Source organism: Pyrgilauda ruficollis, unplaced genomic scaffold, assembly GCF_017590135.1.
Source record: "Pyrgilauda ruficollis isolate IOZ18807 unplaced genomic scaffold, ASM1759013v1 scaffold10, whole genome shotgun sequence".
NCBI lineage: Eukaryota > Metazoa > Chordata > Aves > Passeriformes > Passeridae > Pyrgilauda > Pyrgilauda ruficollis.
The window spans coordinates 8,874,684-8,890,964 of NW_024508101.1; the positions used below are offsets into that span (position 1 = coordinate 8,874,684).

General features: G+C 53.1%; 1 protein-coding gene across 2 annotated transcripts; it reads right to left on the bottom strand.

Annotated features, from left to right (window-relative positions):
* On the bottom strand, window positions 1–13,893 carry IMPDH2 (inosine monophosphate dehydrogenase 2). Of its 2 annotated transcripts, XM_041461404.1 has the most exons (15): window positions 13,699–13,893; window positions 13,561–13,609; window positions 13,370–13,471; window positions 13,074–13,148; window positions 12,413–12,619; window positions 7,908–7,995; window positions 7,130–7,329; window positions 5,986–6,076; window positions 5,208–5,303; window positions 3,801–3,872; window positions 1,524–1,667; window positions 1,190–1,334; window positions 961–1,104; window positions 514–597; window positions 1–246 (listed from the first exon to the last, which is right to left on the bottom strand). In XM_041461404.1, the coding sequence occupies exons 1-15, from the start codon at window positions 13,794–13,796 to the stop codon at window positions 225–227; spliced, it is 1,617 nt and encodes a 538-aa protein (XP_041317338.1). In that variant the 5' UTR covers window positions 13,797–13,893; the 3' UTR covers window positions 1–224. The 2 variants fall into 2 exon arrangements, with proteins under 2 accessions (XP_041317338.1, XP_041317347.1); XM_041461413.1 differs by lacking the exon at window positions 3,801–3,872.
* Between the last annotated feature and the right edge of the window lie 2,388 nt (window positions 13,894–16,281).

Here is a 16,281-nt window from a genome sequence, read left to right on the forward strand (position 1 = left end):
TGCACATATTTTCATTTTTTTATTGTAAAACATGGCCAACACGTGCAAGGCTCCAGCCCAGGATCACGGCTCCTGGGTGGAAGGCAGGCCCCGTGGGTGGTCAGGAAGCAGCCAAGGGACAGCAGGAGCTCCAGGCAGCCCAGAGTAATGGCACTTCTGCAGCAAGAGCAGCTCCCGCGCGGAGCAGCGCAGGGCTGGGTGGCACAGGGACAGACAGATCTCCTTCAGAAGAGGCGCTTCTCATACCTGCGAGGGAGCAGCACCAGGGAGCCCCTTTACTGACCCACCTCACTCAGGGCAGGGACAAAGGTGCACTACAGAACGGATCCTGCCAGCCCAGGGAGGGGAACAGCCTCAGCTCCCTGACAGACCACGGCTTGGCGCGGCTGTGGTGCCAGGGCAAGCCAATGAATGGCACACCAAGCCAAAGGCATGGCAGCTGAGGTACAGGGTGGCTGTTCCTCATCCCCAACACCCCCCAGGGTGACAAGGATCCTGCCAAGAAGCACTTACGAGTGGAGGCCGTGCACCCCTCCTTCAACCTGGGCAGATGTTGTCCTCTTCTCAAATTTCAGCTCTCCCGAGTACATCATGGCTCTGAGGGGGAAGGACACCTGTCACAAGCCAGGCAGAGCCTAAGGAGGACAATGCTCTGGCACATGATCAGCTGGAACATCTGGGATGAGGGTCACTGGTTCCTCCAGCTGTGGCCAGAATGGTCTTTGCTGTGCTCCCAAGAACCAGACTGGGAAATGTAATTCAAACATTTTGAGCCCAGCCAGCTGAATATGCCACACCTGCATCCCTGGGGCTGGCAGATCCATTATGCACTGCCCACTGGAGATGAGGGAAGAGAGCTACAAATTATCCAGAGCACACAACAGCTTGAGTACAGCTGCACAAGACTCCAGACAGCAGCACCATGACCTAACCAGAGCACAGGCATAGGGAAGCACTCACCGGACTTGGGTCAGGCTCTTGGCACCAATATCCTGGCAGGAATGCTGGATCCCAGCAATTAGGTATGGAATGAATTTATGGATAGAGCCCTTGTCTTGCACTGCACCGGAGACCCCCTGGGCCACTTTAATTTTGTCTGTCTCACTGCATGAAAGCACAAATCAAGGGTATTTGTGAAGCAGAGAAACCCCAAAAGCTTTATCTGCTGCCCCAAAGCACCATCTCTGACCTGAAATACCGATTCTGGCTGCCCAGGTTCTTGTCCATGGCATCTAGGGAGCCCATGCCGCGGTATTTCTTCAGCCTGATGCCATCCGAGAAGAAGTACTCGCCTGGGGCCTCCGTGGTGGCAGCCAGGAGAGAGCCCATCATCACTGGCACAAGATATCACCAGGAACAGCACATCAGCAGCAGTGGCAGCGGCTGCAAAATCCCTCAGGGTTCCTGGGCACAGCACTGGCTGCAGCCCCCGTGCCCCCAGCCACCTGCAGGTAAACGTCCCCATGCCCAGTGTGATGCCATATGGAAACGCTTCCTAGGAGATCCCCTAGAGTGGTGCTCACCTGTGGAGGCCCCAAGTGCCAGGGCCTTGGCGATGTGCCCAACCGTCTGGATGCCTCCGTCGGCGATGACGGGGACGCCGAACCTCCTGGCGTACTCGGACACCTTGTACACCGCCGTGGCCTGGGGACGGCCGCACGCCAGCACTGCGGGGACAGCACACCCGCTCAGCCCCGGCCGGCGGCACATCCCCTCCCAGCAGGCTCAGGCTCCCAGCACACGCATGCTCCAGCACTCAGAACGCACAAATCCCTGGGTGCTCCTTCCCTAGGCTGAATCCAAGAGAAGCAGGTGCCCGGGAGATGCCTGCTGAGACGTCCTCACAGCCCTTGGCTCCAAAAAGCTGTGAGTGACCACAGGACTTTGATTGGATGCCTGGGATCAGATGAGACTCGTGGCTCAATCCTTGTGCACAGCAGACATGTGGGGAGCTTGGGAAGGAAATAAAGCAAACTCCAAAAGCCCCTCTCCAAAAGCATCCCTGGCATGTAGCCATGTCCCACTGCTGGCTCTCTCCTGGAGCTGCCAGACCCCTTGTCCATGTACCCAGCATCTGTACGATGTGCCTCTTGAAAGGAAAGGCAGCTGGCTGGGAGAGAGCTCATATGCCTGTACATGCTATAGATATAAATATATCTATACATACAGGCCTGCATATACACACAAACACACATGCAGCAGTGGAAAAGGAAAGAGGCAGAATGGTTTGGTAATAATTTATGTTCCTGCCCTGCAGCGTAGCAAGGGTTCCACCAAGTTTAGCTGCCACATGAGGAGAGAGTTATCAGCTTTGGATTTACTTGTTCTTCCCAGTCAGTAGCAGTTAAGAAGCTTCCTGCTATGTGAGGAAAACCAGCACAAGGCATGTATTGTACATGTTTGTCAGCCACAGGCATGCAAGAACACAGATAAGCTCCTCTCAGGGAGACGTCCCTTCCCCACCATCAACTGGAAGCCTTTTCTTCAGTCATGGTTAGTCCCATAAACTGGGTAAGATTAAGGCCATACAGTATTAGTACTTTGGAGTGTGAAATCCAGGTGTGGATTGCTTGCACAGTGGCACTGCTGGCAGCACGTCCCTGGCAGAGGCCTGCTGGGGCAAGGAGGCTACAGTTTCTCTACTCCCAGCACTCAGCAGCAGCTGCTGAGGGAGGGCAGCCAGACTCCAGGCTGAGATTGTGACAGAACTAAATTTAATCAGACCCCAGCATTCAGCTCAGGCTCAGCCAGCCAGGGAGAGGTTGCCAGCTTTATCATCAATGCCCTTAAAGAGATGGTCTTGCAGTTCTGCACTGCTGAAGGCCACAGAGCAGCTGCAAAATGCTGCTGTGGAAGAGCTCTGTGGAGAGAAACTCCCTTTCTGAAGGGTTTTGAGTCCAGGGTCTATGGGAGCGCGCCATAGACAGTGCAGGGCCTGCAGAAACCTCTCAAGCACAACCACAGAGACCAGCCCTTTTAAGGCACAGCTTGGCTCAGGGCCCCTGGGAGCATCGTGCCTCTCCCAGTGCGCAGTGCCACAGCCCCGGAGCGCAGGCTTCCCAAGCAGGGTCTGAGCACACACACACATCACACGGTCAGGGTAAGGGTTTGTCCCTTTCAGTGTATTGGCAAAGGGTGGCCCTACAAAATCATCTGCTAGAGAAAACCTTCCAGGATCTGCAAGAGTAAACCTCTCCCTTTGAGGTGTGTCAGAACTAGGAGAAAGGACAAAGCCTAAGGCTTGCCTTGCAGGGGCTGCCTGGTCAGAGCATCAGAGCAGAGAACAATGCACACTGTGCTGGGCAGGCAGAAGCCCCTTCTCTCCACAGGACTTGGTGGGGAAAATATGGAACGCAGCTGCCAAGGTGGCCATGTGCAGTGAAGTCCCTCTGTAACTCAGGGGAGCCAGCTCCATGGGAAGGGAGCACAACTTGCCCAGAACTAGGGCTGCATTTTGAACACGATCGAGAACTGCTCAGGGATCACCTCCCAGTACTGGATCAGCAGGAGCATGCCTGGCCAGGGATCCAAAAGGTACAGTCAGGCTCCTAACTGGAATTTGGAGTGGAGAGAGGACAGGCCTGAGTTCCCTCAGCTTGGACAGTTCAGATTCTGCTTTACAAAATCAGAAAGGCTTCTCAGATTTCATTTCAGATTCAAAACCAGTATCCAAAGCCACAAAACCCCAAGTGCATCTACAGCTAAATTATTCTCAAACAAGCAGTAGGGCCATGTGCAGCCAAATCAGGGTCCTGCTTCAAGACACATAATTAGGGTTGGGAACAGGGCAAATGACTTACTATAGGTGCCCGTGACAGTAGAAGGGCATTTGGGGCTGTGGGACTTTAGGTCTGGAGGGATCTTTGGAGCAGCTAAACAAAAACAAACACACATATTTTAGAGACAGAAGAACAGCAGCAGAACAAAGGACCCCAGAAATGACCTGCTACTGGGCAGAGCATACGGTGGGACAGAGCTGACTTTCCAGACCCTTCCTAGCCTGAGCCAAGCCAGAGGCCAGATCCAAGGCAGCCAGGCCTGGCTGTGCACAGCGCATGCTCGCCCTACCCCAGCAGCCACCCAGAGAGGTGAGTCCTACCCCAAAAAGCCAGAGTTCTTGCCCTTAACAGGACCAAAAACCTGGGGAGCTGCAGGCAAGAGTTCTGCAACTACATCTCCTGTGAAGTGCCACATTCTGCCTCTGCTCTACACCTTCGCCAAAACCAGCAGCCAACTCCATTCCCGGGGCAGCTGGAGGAACCCCAGGGACATTCAGCACTCTGCAGATCAGAGCATGCCTTTGCCTCAGAGCCAGGGTAGGACACGTGTGTCCTGGCTCTGCTCTGGCTATGGAAGTGTCAGCCCAAGGATACTACTCCCTCCTTAGAAAGCTGACCTGAGACAGACTGCCCTGACTGGGAACCCCCTGCAGCAGGCAAAGCGGGAACACAGCACAGGTCCAGGGTGCTCACAGGCTCCATGCTGGAAAGGGCAGAGCTAATGCAGCTCCTACAGCCAAGCTGCTGCTCACTTGCTGCCTCCTGTGGCACAGACCAAGGACCAAAGCAGTGAGGGGCTGTGCTCATGGACTGCAGCGCCTTGCTGCACCACCACTCTGCACCCCACCTGAGAGGTTCAACACGCAAGGACTGAGTCTGTCCTCAAGACAGACTTTCTTCAGGCCCTGGGGGATGCCCCTCTTGCCTTTTAGCTAAGGGTGGCACAGCCTCTGCCCCACACAAACTCTAACTGCAGAGACAAAAGCAAGAAATTCCATTTTGGCCTGGAAATTGCAAAGGCATCGAGCCCAGATCAATACTCAAGCATCACGCACACTGCTGCCAGAGGGAAAGGGAGCACGGACGGCCCAGTGCACTTCACCCATCAGCACTGGGGATCCAGTAAGCCCCTCTCCCTGCAGAGCTGCCTGCCAGCCCCATTCCACACCGAGCCAACAGCTCCCCTCAGGCAAAGCCACCATCTGCCACACCAGCTCTACTCAGTCTCGGTCAGTCCTGGGAAATGCCTTTGCTGCTGCTGCCACCCCAAAGGTTGGAAGTCCTGGACAAAGGGGGTGAAAGACGTCTTCCTGATGGACACTGCCCTCAAAACTGGAGAATTCCATCCCAGCCATGCTGCTTTTCAGCAGGGAATTTCTACTAAACACGTGTCTTCAGCCTATTTAGGAGGCGGCTGATCTCTCTCACCTTCCTGTGTGATGCAGATGGAGCCACTGCCCATCCCGACCCTCAGGGCATCAACCCCCGCGTCAATGAGGTTCTTGGCCTGAGCAGCAGTCACCACTGTGGGGAGTAAAAATCGGTTTGAAAACAGACAAGCACATTTGCAAACAACACTTCTCTGCCCTGAAGGTTCACCCACGGCTGCCAACATCCCCCACCCAGGGCAATAGCCGGTGCCAGAGCCAGGCCTGTCTGGGAGGAGCAGTGAGTTTCTGCTCCAGCTGCCACAGTGGGTGAGGTGACACTGCCCCTTTAGGCCATTCCACCTAACACACTTCGACCCAAAGGCTGAGGCAGCACAAGTCACGGCATGGTCATGGCATGGCTCTGGGCCACACGAAGTAGGGAGGGCAGAGTACAGGGTAACAGCAGCATCAAGTAAAGACAAGAACCACTGAGCTCTGCTGTCAAGAGCAGGGAAAATTGCCACTAGATTTCCACATCAAGCAATATTCATTATTAAGCAAAATTTTAAACTGGTGTGTAAAATAGCTAATGCATCATGTGCTACGGAGGACTGTAACACCCTGTGCTGCAGAACAACGGTTTCTAAGTATCTGCAGCAGTAAGGTACTGCCCTGTGTCTACAGTGGTCTTGCTCCATTCCACAAGTCAGAGGAAACCATTTTAAACTCATAGAAATTTACCAAGATGACTGTTTCATTCACATCCCTGCAGCTCCCTCTATGTCTAAGAAACAAATGTAATTTAAAGACAAGAAGAGTTTTCAACACATGCCTACCATTTCCTCCAATAACTTGCAGGTTGGGATATTTCTCCTTAATGTATTTTATCATATTGATCTGGAATATGGAATTCCCCTGAGAGGAATCCTGCAACAGAAAGAAAATCAGTTTCAACCAGAATTTCTGCAGATTACAAATGCGGCTTCAGAAAAGTTTCAGATCTTCACTCTGCTTGCTGGGGTCTCTGCTAAGCTGAGTAATGGGGCAAAATGACTCCCCAAATTGGGCACAGAACCCCAGGAGAAGCTGCTGCCAAGACAGGAATGTACTTCCCTGCACAAGGGAAGTACATTGTAAAGACTTCAGTAAAATCCTTCAGGTTTAATCCTATAGCTTCTACAGAAGGCAACAAGCAGAACATCTGGCTGTGGATAAGAACCATCTGGCTCTATCAGGAGGACACTGTCAGGCCTGTCTCAAACTACAGGAGAAATGGAGAATGTCCCTTGTGAAACCCAGCAGGGCTGGTGGGGAGATGCAGCTCCCTACTGTGCAGCAGAGCAGCTCAAATACCAGATGTTGAGCACTGAGCACTCAGTCCCTGCCAATCTCTGTGACCCAGTCAAATCACGTCTGTTAAACATTTCCCACTGCACAGCCGTGCCCTCAGAGCACAGCACACTCACAGTATCACAATCAATAAGAAAAACATGTGCAAATACAGGCAGTGACAACTGTGCCTGAGAGTTTACAGGCAAAAAAGGGAGACCAGCAGAGCAGCTCTGGGATCCCTGATCACTCCTGAACATCAGTAAGAGAGTAACACAGTAACAAACACCAAAGGGATGAAGGGGAACTAATAAGCTGAATATTCAAAACTAGTCAGGAACACCAGAGAGGCTGGTGGCAGAGTGGAAGAGGTATTTGTGGAAGATTCTGTATTAACTGACAATGCTTCTCTTCGCAGCCTTCAGGGCTTCAATGCACCCTACAAACTCCTTCAGATCACCTAAGTCTCCAGGGAAGAGGAATCCCTCCAATCTGAGGATTCTAACCTGAACAAGACTAAGAGGTCAACAAACTGCCACATTCTAACACAGAAAGGCCTGTGACAAAGGCAGTGACGTTCATCCAGCCTGGGGACTCAAGCCCCAGTGTCCCAGGCCGACACAATGCCCTGGGTGCCCCGTGGGTGCTCACCAGCACGACGGCGTCCACGCCTGCCTGCACCAGCAGGTCCAGCCGGTACTTGTCATCCTCGTGGGTCCCGATAGCAGCACCACAGAGCAGCTGCTTCTTGGAGTCCTTCGAAGCCAGAGGGTAGTCCCTGTTCTTCTTGAGATCAGTGCGGGCAATGATAGCCACCAGCTCATCATCTTCATTAACAATTGGCAGCTTGCCTGGAAACAGACAGAAGGAACATTACTGCAGATTTCTGCAGGAGACAGACATTAGCTCCGAGCAGTGCAGCAGATCGGGAGCAGTGGGCAGGAAAAAACTGCTACAAGATGGAGACTCAGGTGTGTTACCAAATCTTGCTTGGCCATGGATGCCAGCAGCACTGGGTTGACAAACAGAGAAAGGAGTTTGTAGGACTGGAGAAGGACTCCATATTTTTACATCAACCATACAAAATGCGTGCATCTTTTAATAATTACACACACAACACCCTATTCAAAGTGAAACTACTAAACCCTAAGAGGGATGAACTGAGCACTGAAATGCGAAGGCCAGGCCAGAAAATCAAAGACATATGGCTGGACAGCTGAACACTGGGCTGCCAAGAACCCCTCAAGTCCAAACACATTTGAGATGAAGGCACGTGAAGTTTGTACCCCAGCAGAGGGCTGTGGGCACTGTGTTCACCAGTGTCTCCCATGTTTCACCCACACAGGGACTGTGTGCCCACATTCACCCACTACCGTCCCAGCCCAGCGCTTCCACAGCTCTCCCTCCTGCCACAGACAGTCACAGGTACCTTTTTTACTCCTTTGCAGAATTTCATTTGCTTCTTTCAACATTACACCAGCTGGGGCCACAACAAGATCCTCCCGCTTTGTCATAATCTAGTGGGTGGGAGAAGATAAAAAGTCACAAGAACTCCTTCACACTGATCTGAAAATACCAAACCCCCCTGCCCACACGAAACGCTCCGCAGTGGCCGTGCAGGAGTGCTCCACAAAGAGCCCACAGCACAGCAACACGCCTCCAGAAACACACAGGAAAAGCCTCCAGTGTGCTCTCCCCATGTGGGCAGTGGCATCAGGCCCCAAGCCCATTAGTGCACTGAAAACAGGAGATAGCAGAAGGCCTCAGGAAGACAAGTGAAAGCACCTGGAAACAAGGGACAACTCTCAGATGACCCTTATTTGGGATATCACCCTAACAGCTCTCCCTTCCATTGGAGTACATGCAAATAAGGGCTGGAGACACCTTCATTGTCTCATGCTGTTCTGGCAGAAATGGTGCCCTCAATCTCATTTTCAGGCAGCATCTCCCGTGCACAGGCCCTGGAAGGGCTCTGCCCAGAATAACCCAGTGCTGCTGCTGGTAAGGTCAGTGGGGCAAAGGAGTTGCGTCAATCCAAATATGCTCACCCACACTCACTCTGACAAACAAGCACCAAAACACAGTGGAAAGCAAAGGGCAGTGCTGGACAGTGGGGAACGTCTGACCTGGTATGGTGGCTTTCATCACAACAGTGGTCTCTCACTGGGAGAGCAGCTCAGAGAGATAATGAAATCTCCATCCTTGGAGATTTAGACACAGCCCCACAAAACCTCCTCCAGCTCAACATGCCTTGAGCAGGTGGCTTGACAAGAGACCTCCAAGTCCCTTTCCAACCACAGCATTCTGTGATCATCAAATTCCCATGGAAGGTTATTTGAGAAGGCTGGGCAAAGCTAAAAGGGAATGTTCTCTAACCCTTCAGGAAGGTAGATCAGTTGCATACAAAGGAGGAACATTTTAGTTATTTATATCATAAGAACAGACATTTTGCATTGGAAAGAGGCTGACCATGCCTGTATCTACCAAAAATGCTGTGACAGAACCCACATCTCAAGAGAAGCCTGAGGCATCACAGACAAATCACAGAACCACTAGGTTAGAAGAGACCTTCAAGATAATCGAGTCCAACCCATGCCCTAATACCTCAACTAAACCATGGCACTGAGTGCCACATCCAGTCTTTTTTTAAACACATCCAGAGATGGTGACTCCACCACCTCTCCAGGCAAACCATTCCAGTGATTTATCACTCTTTCTGTAAAAATTTTTTCTAATATCCAACCTATATTTCCCTTGGCACTGCTTAAGACTGTGTCCTCTGGTTCTGTCAGCTGCTGCCTGGAGAAAGTGACCAACCCCAACCTTACTGCAACCACCTTTCAGGTAGTTGTAGAGAGTGATAAGGTCACATCTGAGCCTCCTTTTCTCCAGGCTGAACAATCCCAGCTCCCTCAGTGGTTGTTTCCTCACAGGGTTTGTGTTCCCAGTCCCTCTCCAGCCTCGTTGCCTCCTCTGGACGTGCTCGAGTGTCCCAACATCCTTCCCAAACTGAGGGGCCAGAACTGGACACAGCACTCCAGGTGTGCCCTCACCAGTGCCGAGTACAGGGACAGAACAACCTCCCTGCTCCTGCTGGCCACACCATTCCTGATCCAGGCCAGGAGCCATTGGCCTTCTTGGCCACCAGGGCACACTGCTGCCTCATGTTCAGTTGGCAGTCACCAGCACCCCCAGGTCCCTTTGTGCCTGGGCACTGTCCAGCCACACCATCCCCAGCCTGCAGCATTGCAGGGGGTTATTGCAGCCAAAATGCAGGACTGGGCACTTGGATTGATTAAACTTCATTCTATTGGACTCTGCCCATCCCTCCAACCATTCCAGGTCTCCCTGCAGAGCCTTCTTACCTTCCAGCAGATGGGCACTGCTTCCAGCTTAGTTTCATCTGCAAATTTACCAATGAAAGACTCAACCCCCTCATCCATGTCATCAATAAAGATAATGAACAGAGCTGGCCCCAGCACAGAGCCCTGAGGGACAGCACTGGTGCCTGCCCCAGCTGGATGCAGCAGCGCTCAGCAGCACTCTCTGGGCCGGCCATGCAGCCAGTTCTGAACCCAGCACAGAGTGCTCCTGTCCCAGCCCTGGGCTGCAGCTTTTCCAGGAGTGTGCTGTGGGAGACAGTGCCAAAGGCCTTGCTGGAGTCCAAACAGACACATCCACAGCCCTTCCTGCATCCATCAGGAGGGTCACCTGGTCATAAAAGGAGACCAGGTTGGTCAGACACAACCTACCCCTGCTGAACCCCTGCTGGCTGGCTCTGATACCCTGGCCATGCTGTGAGTGCTGGGTGATGACACTCAGTATAAACTGTTCCATCACCTCACTGAGGTCAGGCTGACTGGCCTGTAATTACCAGGATCCTCCTTCCCACCCTTGTTGTGAATGGATGTCACAGTGGCCATCTTCCAGTCATCGGGAACCTCCCCAGTGAGCCAGGACTGTTGGTAAATGATGGAGAGCAGCTTGGCAAGCTCATCTGCCAGCTCCCTCATCCCCCTGGGGTGCATCCCATTGGGTCCCATGGATTTATGAATATCCAAGCAGCTCAGCACTCCTCTGACTGCCTCCTCCTGGATAACAGGGGGACCATTCTGCTCTCTAACATCATATGTCAACCCAGGAGGACAGTTGTCCTGAGGACAAGTCATCTTCCCACTAAAGACTGAGGTGAAGAAGGCACTTCCACCTTCTCCTCATCTGCAGTCACTGAGTTCCCGCCCACATCCAGGAAAGAACAACTGTTGGTCTTACCCCTCCTTTTGCAATTGATATATTTATAAAAATATTTTTTATTATCCTTTACAAAAGTTGCCAAATTAAGTTCGAACTGAGCTTTGGCCTCTCTAATTTTTTTCCTACATGCCCTAACATCCCCCTTAAATACTTCCTGAGAGACCTGACCCTCCTTCCAAAGATACATCCTCTTTTTGTTCCTAAGTTCCTTCAAAACCTCGCTGTCCATCCAGGCTGGACATTTGCCTTGTCAACTCATCTTTGGGCACACAGGGACAGTCTCTTCCTGTGCCCTCAAGATTTCTGGACTCCTTTGTTTTTAAAGGCTGCTTCCCAAGGAACTCTCTGAATAAGGAAGTCCAGTGCAGAAGTCCTATTGATGTTCCTCCTCATTTCACCAAATATCAAGAACTCTATAATTTCATGATCACTATGCCCCGAGCAGCCTCCAACCACCACATCTCCCACCAGCCATCTCTATTTGCAAACCACAGATCTAACACAGTCCCTCCCTGGTGGGCTCACCCACCAGCTGCAACAAAAAGCTGTCCTCCACACACTCCAAAAACTTCCTGGACTGCCTCTTTCCTGCTGTATTAAGTTTCCAGCAGATGTCTGGTAGGTTAAAGTAACCTACAAGAACAAGGGCTGGTGACACTTCCTAAGCCTGCGGGATTCATGCACTTCCCATGGAGACCTGTATGTTTAAGTGGATGGCAACGAATGGCTCAGTAAAAGGACTGCTGGACTGCAGGTGGAAAGAAGACTGAGGAAACCATTTATTCCCCTGGCCTTGCCTGGTGACAGGGACAAGCACCACACACTGACAGCAGAAAGTTTCCTGCTCTGCAGTGCTGAATGACCCAAAGAAAGTATGAGGAAAGATCCTTCTCTGGCTCCTCTGAATGGGCAGCATTACTTCAAAGGCCATATGCACTTTTGAAACCTACTCCTAGTTTAAGGCTCTTGTATCATGTTACCATGTATCATTTATAGCCGATTTCAAACCAAACAGGGATCAGCATGTGACACCACGTTTGGTCAGCAAGAGCTAAAAATATTTGTGATCCAAGAGGAAAGCATGGCCAAGAGGCACTGGTGGTGTAACCTGACAGCACCGCAGATCTCCAGTTACACAGCTTGTGTAACTGGAATCACAGAACGTTCTCCTGCATGAGGGCAGTCCGACAGCAAAGCATTATGAAGGCCAGACTGCCAGACTGCAAGTTCAGGGGGTTATTTGAAAGAGCAAGTAATCCAGATGATGCATACAGGGAAAGGCAGTCCAGAAAAGGAAGCTCAGCACTTGGGAGGGCTTGTTTGGCAGAGCACAGCTGCTACAAAGCTGGCCAGTGCCAGCATGTGGGACGATAGCAGCAGCCATGAACACCAGCAATTAGTTAGTGAAGTAGGGGTGAATTTCCACAGCACCAAAAGATAACCCCCATGACTCACATAAAACTGCATGGTCTGCACTGCAGGAGTCGCTCAGAGAGTGCAAATGAACAAGACACTCTCCCCTGGAAATACACTCACAGACAGACCTGCAGAGCTAAGCTGGAGCTGCTCCCTCCCACTGGCAGAACACCCTCACAGCCACACTCTCACCCTTATCCTTATCACAAGCCACATGGCTTCCTAACATAGTGTTCACACCCATCAGGTGTGAGCACTTCTCACCTCACCGAGGGGCAGGTCATGCTCTGACTCTTTCAGGAAATCAATATCTCTGGAGGAGATGATCCCAACCAGCTTGCCCCCCATCTTCCCATTGTCCGTGATGGGAATCCCACAAAATCCATGACGAGCTTTTGCTTCAAACACATCTCGCACTCGGTCATTGGGGCTCAGCACCACGGGGTCTGTGATGAATCCTTGCTCGTATTTCTGAAAGGAAGCAGATCCAGCAGCCAGGCTGAGTGGCACTGCCAGGCCAGACAGGAGCAAGGCACGTGCCTGCAGGTTGCTGCAGCCACTCACACGGGTCTGCCATCACCCAGCCTAGCCACATGCTCACCAACAGGACGACTCTCAAACCAGCAACAAGGCTCACTCAAATAATGTTAAAATTGAAGAGCCTCCAGGCTAACCTCCTCTCTGAAATGATGGGGAATATTCCCACACCAGGAGGACTGAAGTCCCAGGCTGACCATAGACAGCGCTGGGCACACAACAAGAGGGCTGTGCCTGCAAACCCTGGCAGCACTACAGCTCTGAAACACGAAGATCGGGCACACGTCAGCAATCTCCCCGCACAGCTCACTCAGCGAGGCCAGACCCGCTGCCCACCTCCAGAGCACCCTGTGCCAGCACGGTTTGGGGCTGCCGTTACAACACTCACCTTCACCTTCCGCACTTCGTTGGCCTGGAACTCCGGGGTGCAGTTGTGGTGGATGAACCCAATTCCTCCGGTCAGCTGGGGACACAAAGGCGGCTGTGAGTCACCGCAGACGCTGCCCGGCGCTGCACCAGCCGGCTGCAGCAGCGGGGCCGGCACCGATGGAGCTCCGGGCCCGGCCTCGCCCCGCGGCGCTGCGGGGACCCCCGGGCAGCCACGCGGGTGCCTCAGGCAGCGCCTCCTGCCCCGCCAGCCCGGGGAGCACGGCACAGGGGACCCGCCCGCGGGGCCGCACTCACCGCCATGGCGATGGCCATGCTGGCCTCGGTGACTGTGTCCATGGGCGAGGAGACCAGCGGGGTCTTCAGCGTGATTCTCTTGGTCAGCGCCGAGGTCAGGTCCTGGCGGGGAGGCAGGCGGCGGGTGAGCGGCGGCACCGGCGCAACCCCCGGCCCGGCCCCCGGCCCGCTCCCCCGCCCCGGCCACTCACCACCTGGTCCGCCGTGAAGTCGATGTACCCCGGGAGGATGAGGAAATCGCTGCGGGGTAACGAGGGGGAGACGCATCAGCCACCGCAGCGGCCCCGCGCCCCAGGTCCCTGTCCCACCCCCGTGCCGGCCGCACTCACTTGTAGGTGAGCCCATCGCCGCAGCTGAAGAGCTGCTGAGCCGTCAGCCCGTCGTCGGGCACGTAGCCGGTGCCGCCGCTGATCAGATAGTCCGCCATGGCCCCGCCGCGTGCCCGCCCCGCCACACCGAGCGCACGCGCGCCCCGACGGCCGCCGGGAGGGACCGCTGTGCCCGCCCCGCGACGGCGGGGACAGAGCGCCTCCGGCACGGGCCGGCGCCTACAGCGGCCCCTGGCGCCGTGGAGGGCCCAGAGCGGAGCACGGCCCCGGCCCTCGCCCCGCGGTGTGCCCGGCGGTAGCGGGCACACACCGGGCCCCGCTGTCGCTCCCAGCCGCCGGCGGGACCTGCTGGGCAGCTTCTCAGCACCGAGCCCGTAGGTCTTGAGCCCAGTGACATCGGGTCATCGCGGCTGTTCTGTGCTCAGGCCGAGCAGCCGGGTCCAGTAGGCCCTGCGTGCCAAGCTCTGGCTTGGCCGGCACCAGCTCGTGGCACCAGTACAGTGTGAAACCTGCTAGAAGACCACCTAAAAAAGCCCAGCTACAGGTGACATGGTGGCATGCACAGAGAGACACTGTGGGTTAGGAGCTGAGTCCTACACCAGGTACTCCCGCAGCTTCAGAAGACAAGAATGGGCTTGTTGAGTCGGTGGTGAATGCAGAGCTGGGACAAACCAGCAGAATCCAAAGCAATTTTGTAAGACAAAGGGGGCTGCACAAAGGATGAAAGTCAAGAGAGAGCAGTGAGGCCAGTCTTGCACCTCAAGGGGAATGAAAGGCAGAGAGGCAGCAGTCTCACCAGAGAGGATCCAAGGTGATCCCAGCTAGGCATTAGCCCCCTCTTCCCAAGGCCACGAGGCCAGGCTGTACAAACACGCAGTGTGAAGAGGACAGCTGCACACTGGGAATGGGGGTGTAGCACCTTCAGATCTGTGCCACAGACTGGGGCTGGAGGGAGGATTTTGGAGAAGAGCAGTAGCAGGGGGACTGTGCCCGGAGAACGGGCACAAACACAGATCTGCCTCACAGGAGCCTTACAGGACATAGCAATTGGCTTTTTCCAGGATGAGATGTTCCCAGCCCTGCAGTTCCATCTGAGCATCAGGAAAAGCTCCTGTACTGCAGGTTACTGAACAACTTCCTCCTCTTGGTTTACTTGTTGTGACATTCCAGAATCAGCCTCAGAGCACGAGGGACATGAGACAACCACACCCCTTCTCACCTGCTCCCAGTAACACCCTGCCCAAGGCAACACCCTAACACTAACTAGTTCAGGGACTAAAGTACAGTGCTCCTGTGCCTACAACTCCCTGCTGTAGAAGGTTAATTCCTTGTTCAAAGATCAGAAAGCAGCTTCAAGAAATGTGTTACTCATGTTACCCTGTAGGACACAGGAAACGTGAACAGAGATCGGGAAGCGCTGCCTGCCAAGGACATGCACTGGAGTCAGCATCACCTGCCACAGGATCAGCACAACAGCAGGTGTCATGCCAGACCAAGATCAGTATGACAGGTCTCTCTACCCTTATTTTTAAAAAGAACAGGCTAACAAAGGTTTGCTGAGCCTACCTGGGAGGCACACACGGATCTGAGCTGTTGTGCTACAGGCACGGGCATAGCAGTAAACAGGCATGTTGGCTTTCTGTTCCAACAGAAACATCAGGCAAAGTTTAATGGTTCTCAAACAGACTACAACAAAGGCTGCAGGGAAAAACATTTTATTTCCAAGCAGATTACAAAGAGCAGAGAATATAAGAGTAAAATTAAATTAAAAAAATAGTTGAGTGCATCTCTTTAAAATGATTTGTAGTGTGAGTTACTCACGGGGCAAAGCTACTGGAGAGTTCTGAAGGTCACTTTGCAGGATGCCAATCACATGTGCTGTTTAGACCTGGGTCAACACAGGAGGGACAGACAAGATGTATTTTGCATATAGGCTGCACACTCATTATCAAGCGAGGTTTTGGGCTGCAACTGGACCCTGCCTTTTTGAGACATCCCCTCCACCTCATTCTCTCCTGCAGTTCCCTCGAGCTCTAGACATGGTTTATTGCTGCTGTAAGTGGGTTTAGTCTGCCTTCCCGTTCTGATGAGCTCCAATGCCAAAGGAGAAGCAGGCAAACATGTCTGCCGTGCACAAGGTTACGGGGAACGTGACTGCAGTGCTAACAGCAGAGCTTCAGCCACACAGCGAAGGAAACCGACAAGTAGGGACACAGCAATCGCTTCAGAGATTTGGAGGAAGCATGTCAGCAAGACTTCTGGAAGAATTGGGATGTTCCTTAAGGTAGGAAGAGGTATAAGCAGAGAAGGGCTCTTTTCCAAGCATTGGCATCAATGAAACAGAAGAGGCTGAATCATCAGGATAAGGTGCATTCCCTGTAATGTTTGAGAAGAGCAGCTCCAGCAATAAGATGGGGAGAAAAGCCCCATATAGGGTGGAAGACAGTTGATATCCCACTTTAACAGTGATTTAGCAGTCCAAGCACTAACTCCAAGTCAGTCAGTATTAAACTTGTGTAAGAATGTGGTTTGGCTGGACAGCTGCACAGTCATTCAGTGTCCAGCAGCACTCAATCTAGCAAG

Excerpts from the sequence above, each read along its gene's own strand:
- IMPDH2 (XM_041461404.1), bottom strand. The coding sequence starts at position 13,796 with ATGGCGGACTATCTGATCAGCGGCGGCACCGGCTACGTGCCCGACGAC. Across the intron at positions 1,668-3,800 it reads TACTGTCACGGGCACCTATA|TGCTGGCGTGCGGCCGTCCC; the intron begins GTAAGTCATTTG and ends CTGTCCCCGCAG. Across the intron at positions 1,105-1,189 it reads AGCCAGAATCGGTATTTCAG|TGAGACAGACAAAATTAAAG; the intron begins GTCAGAGATGGT and ends GCTTTCATGCAG.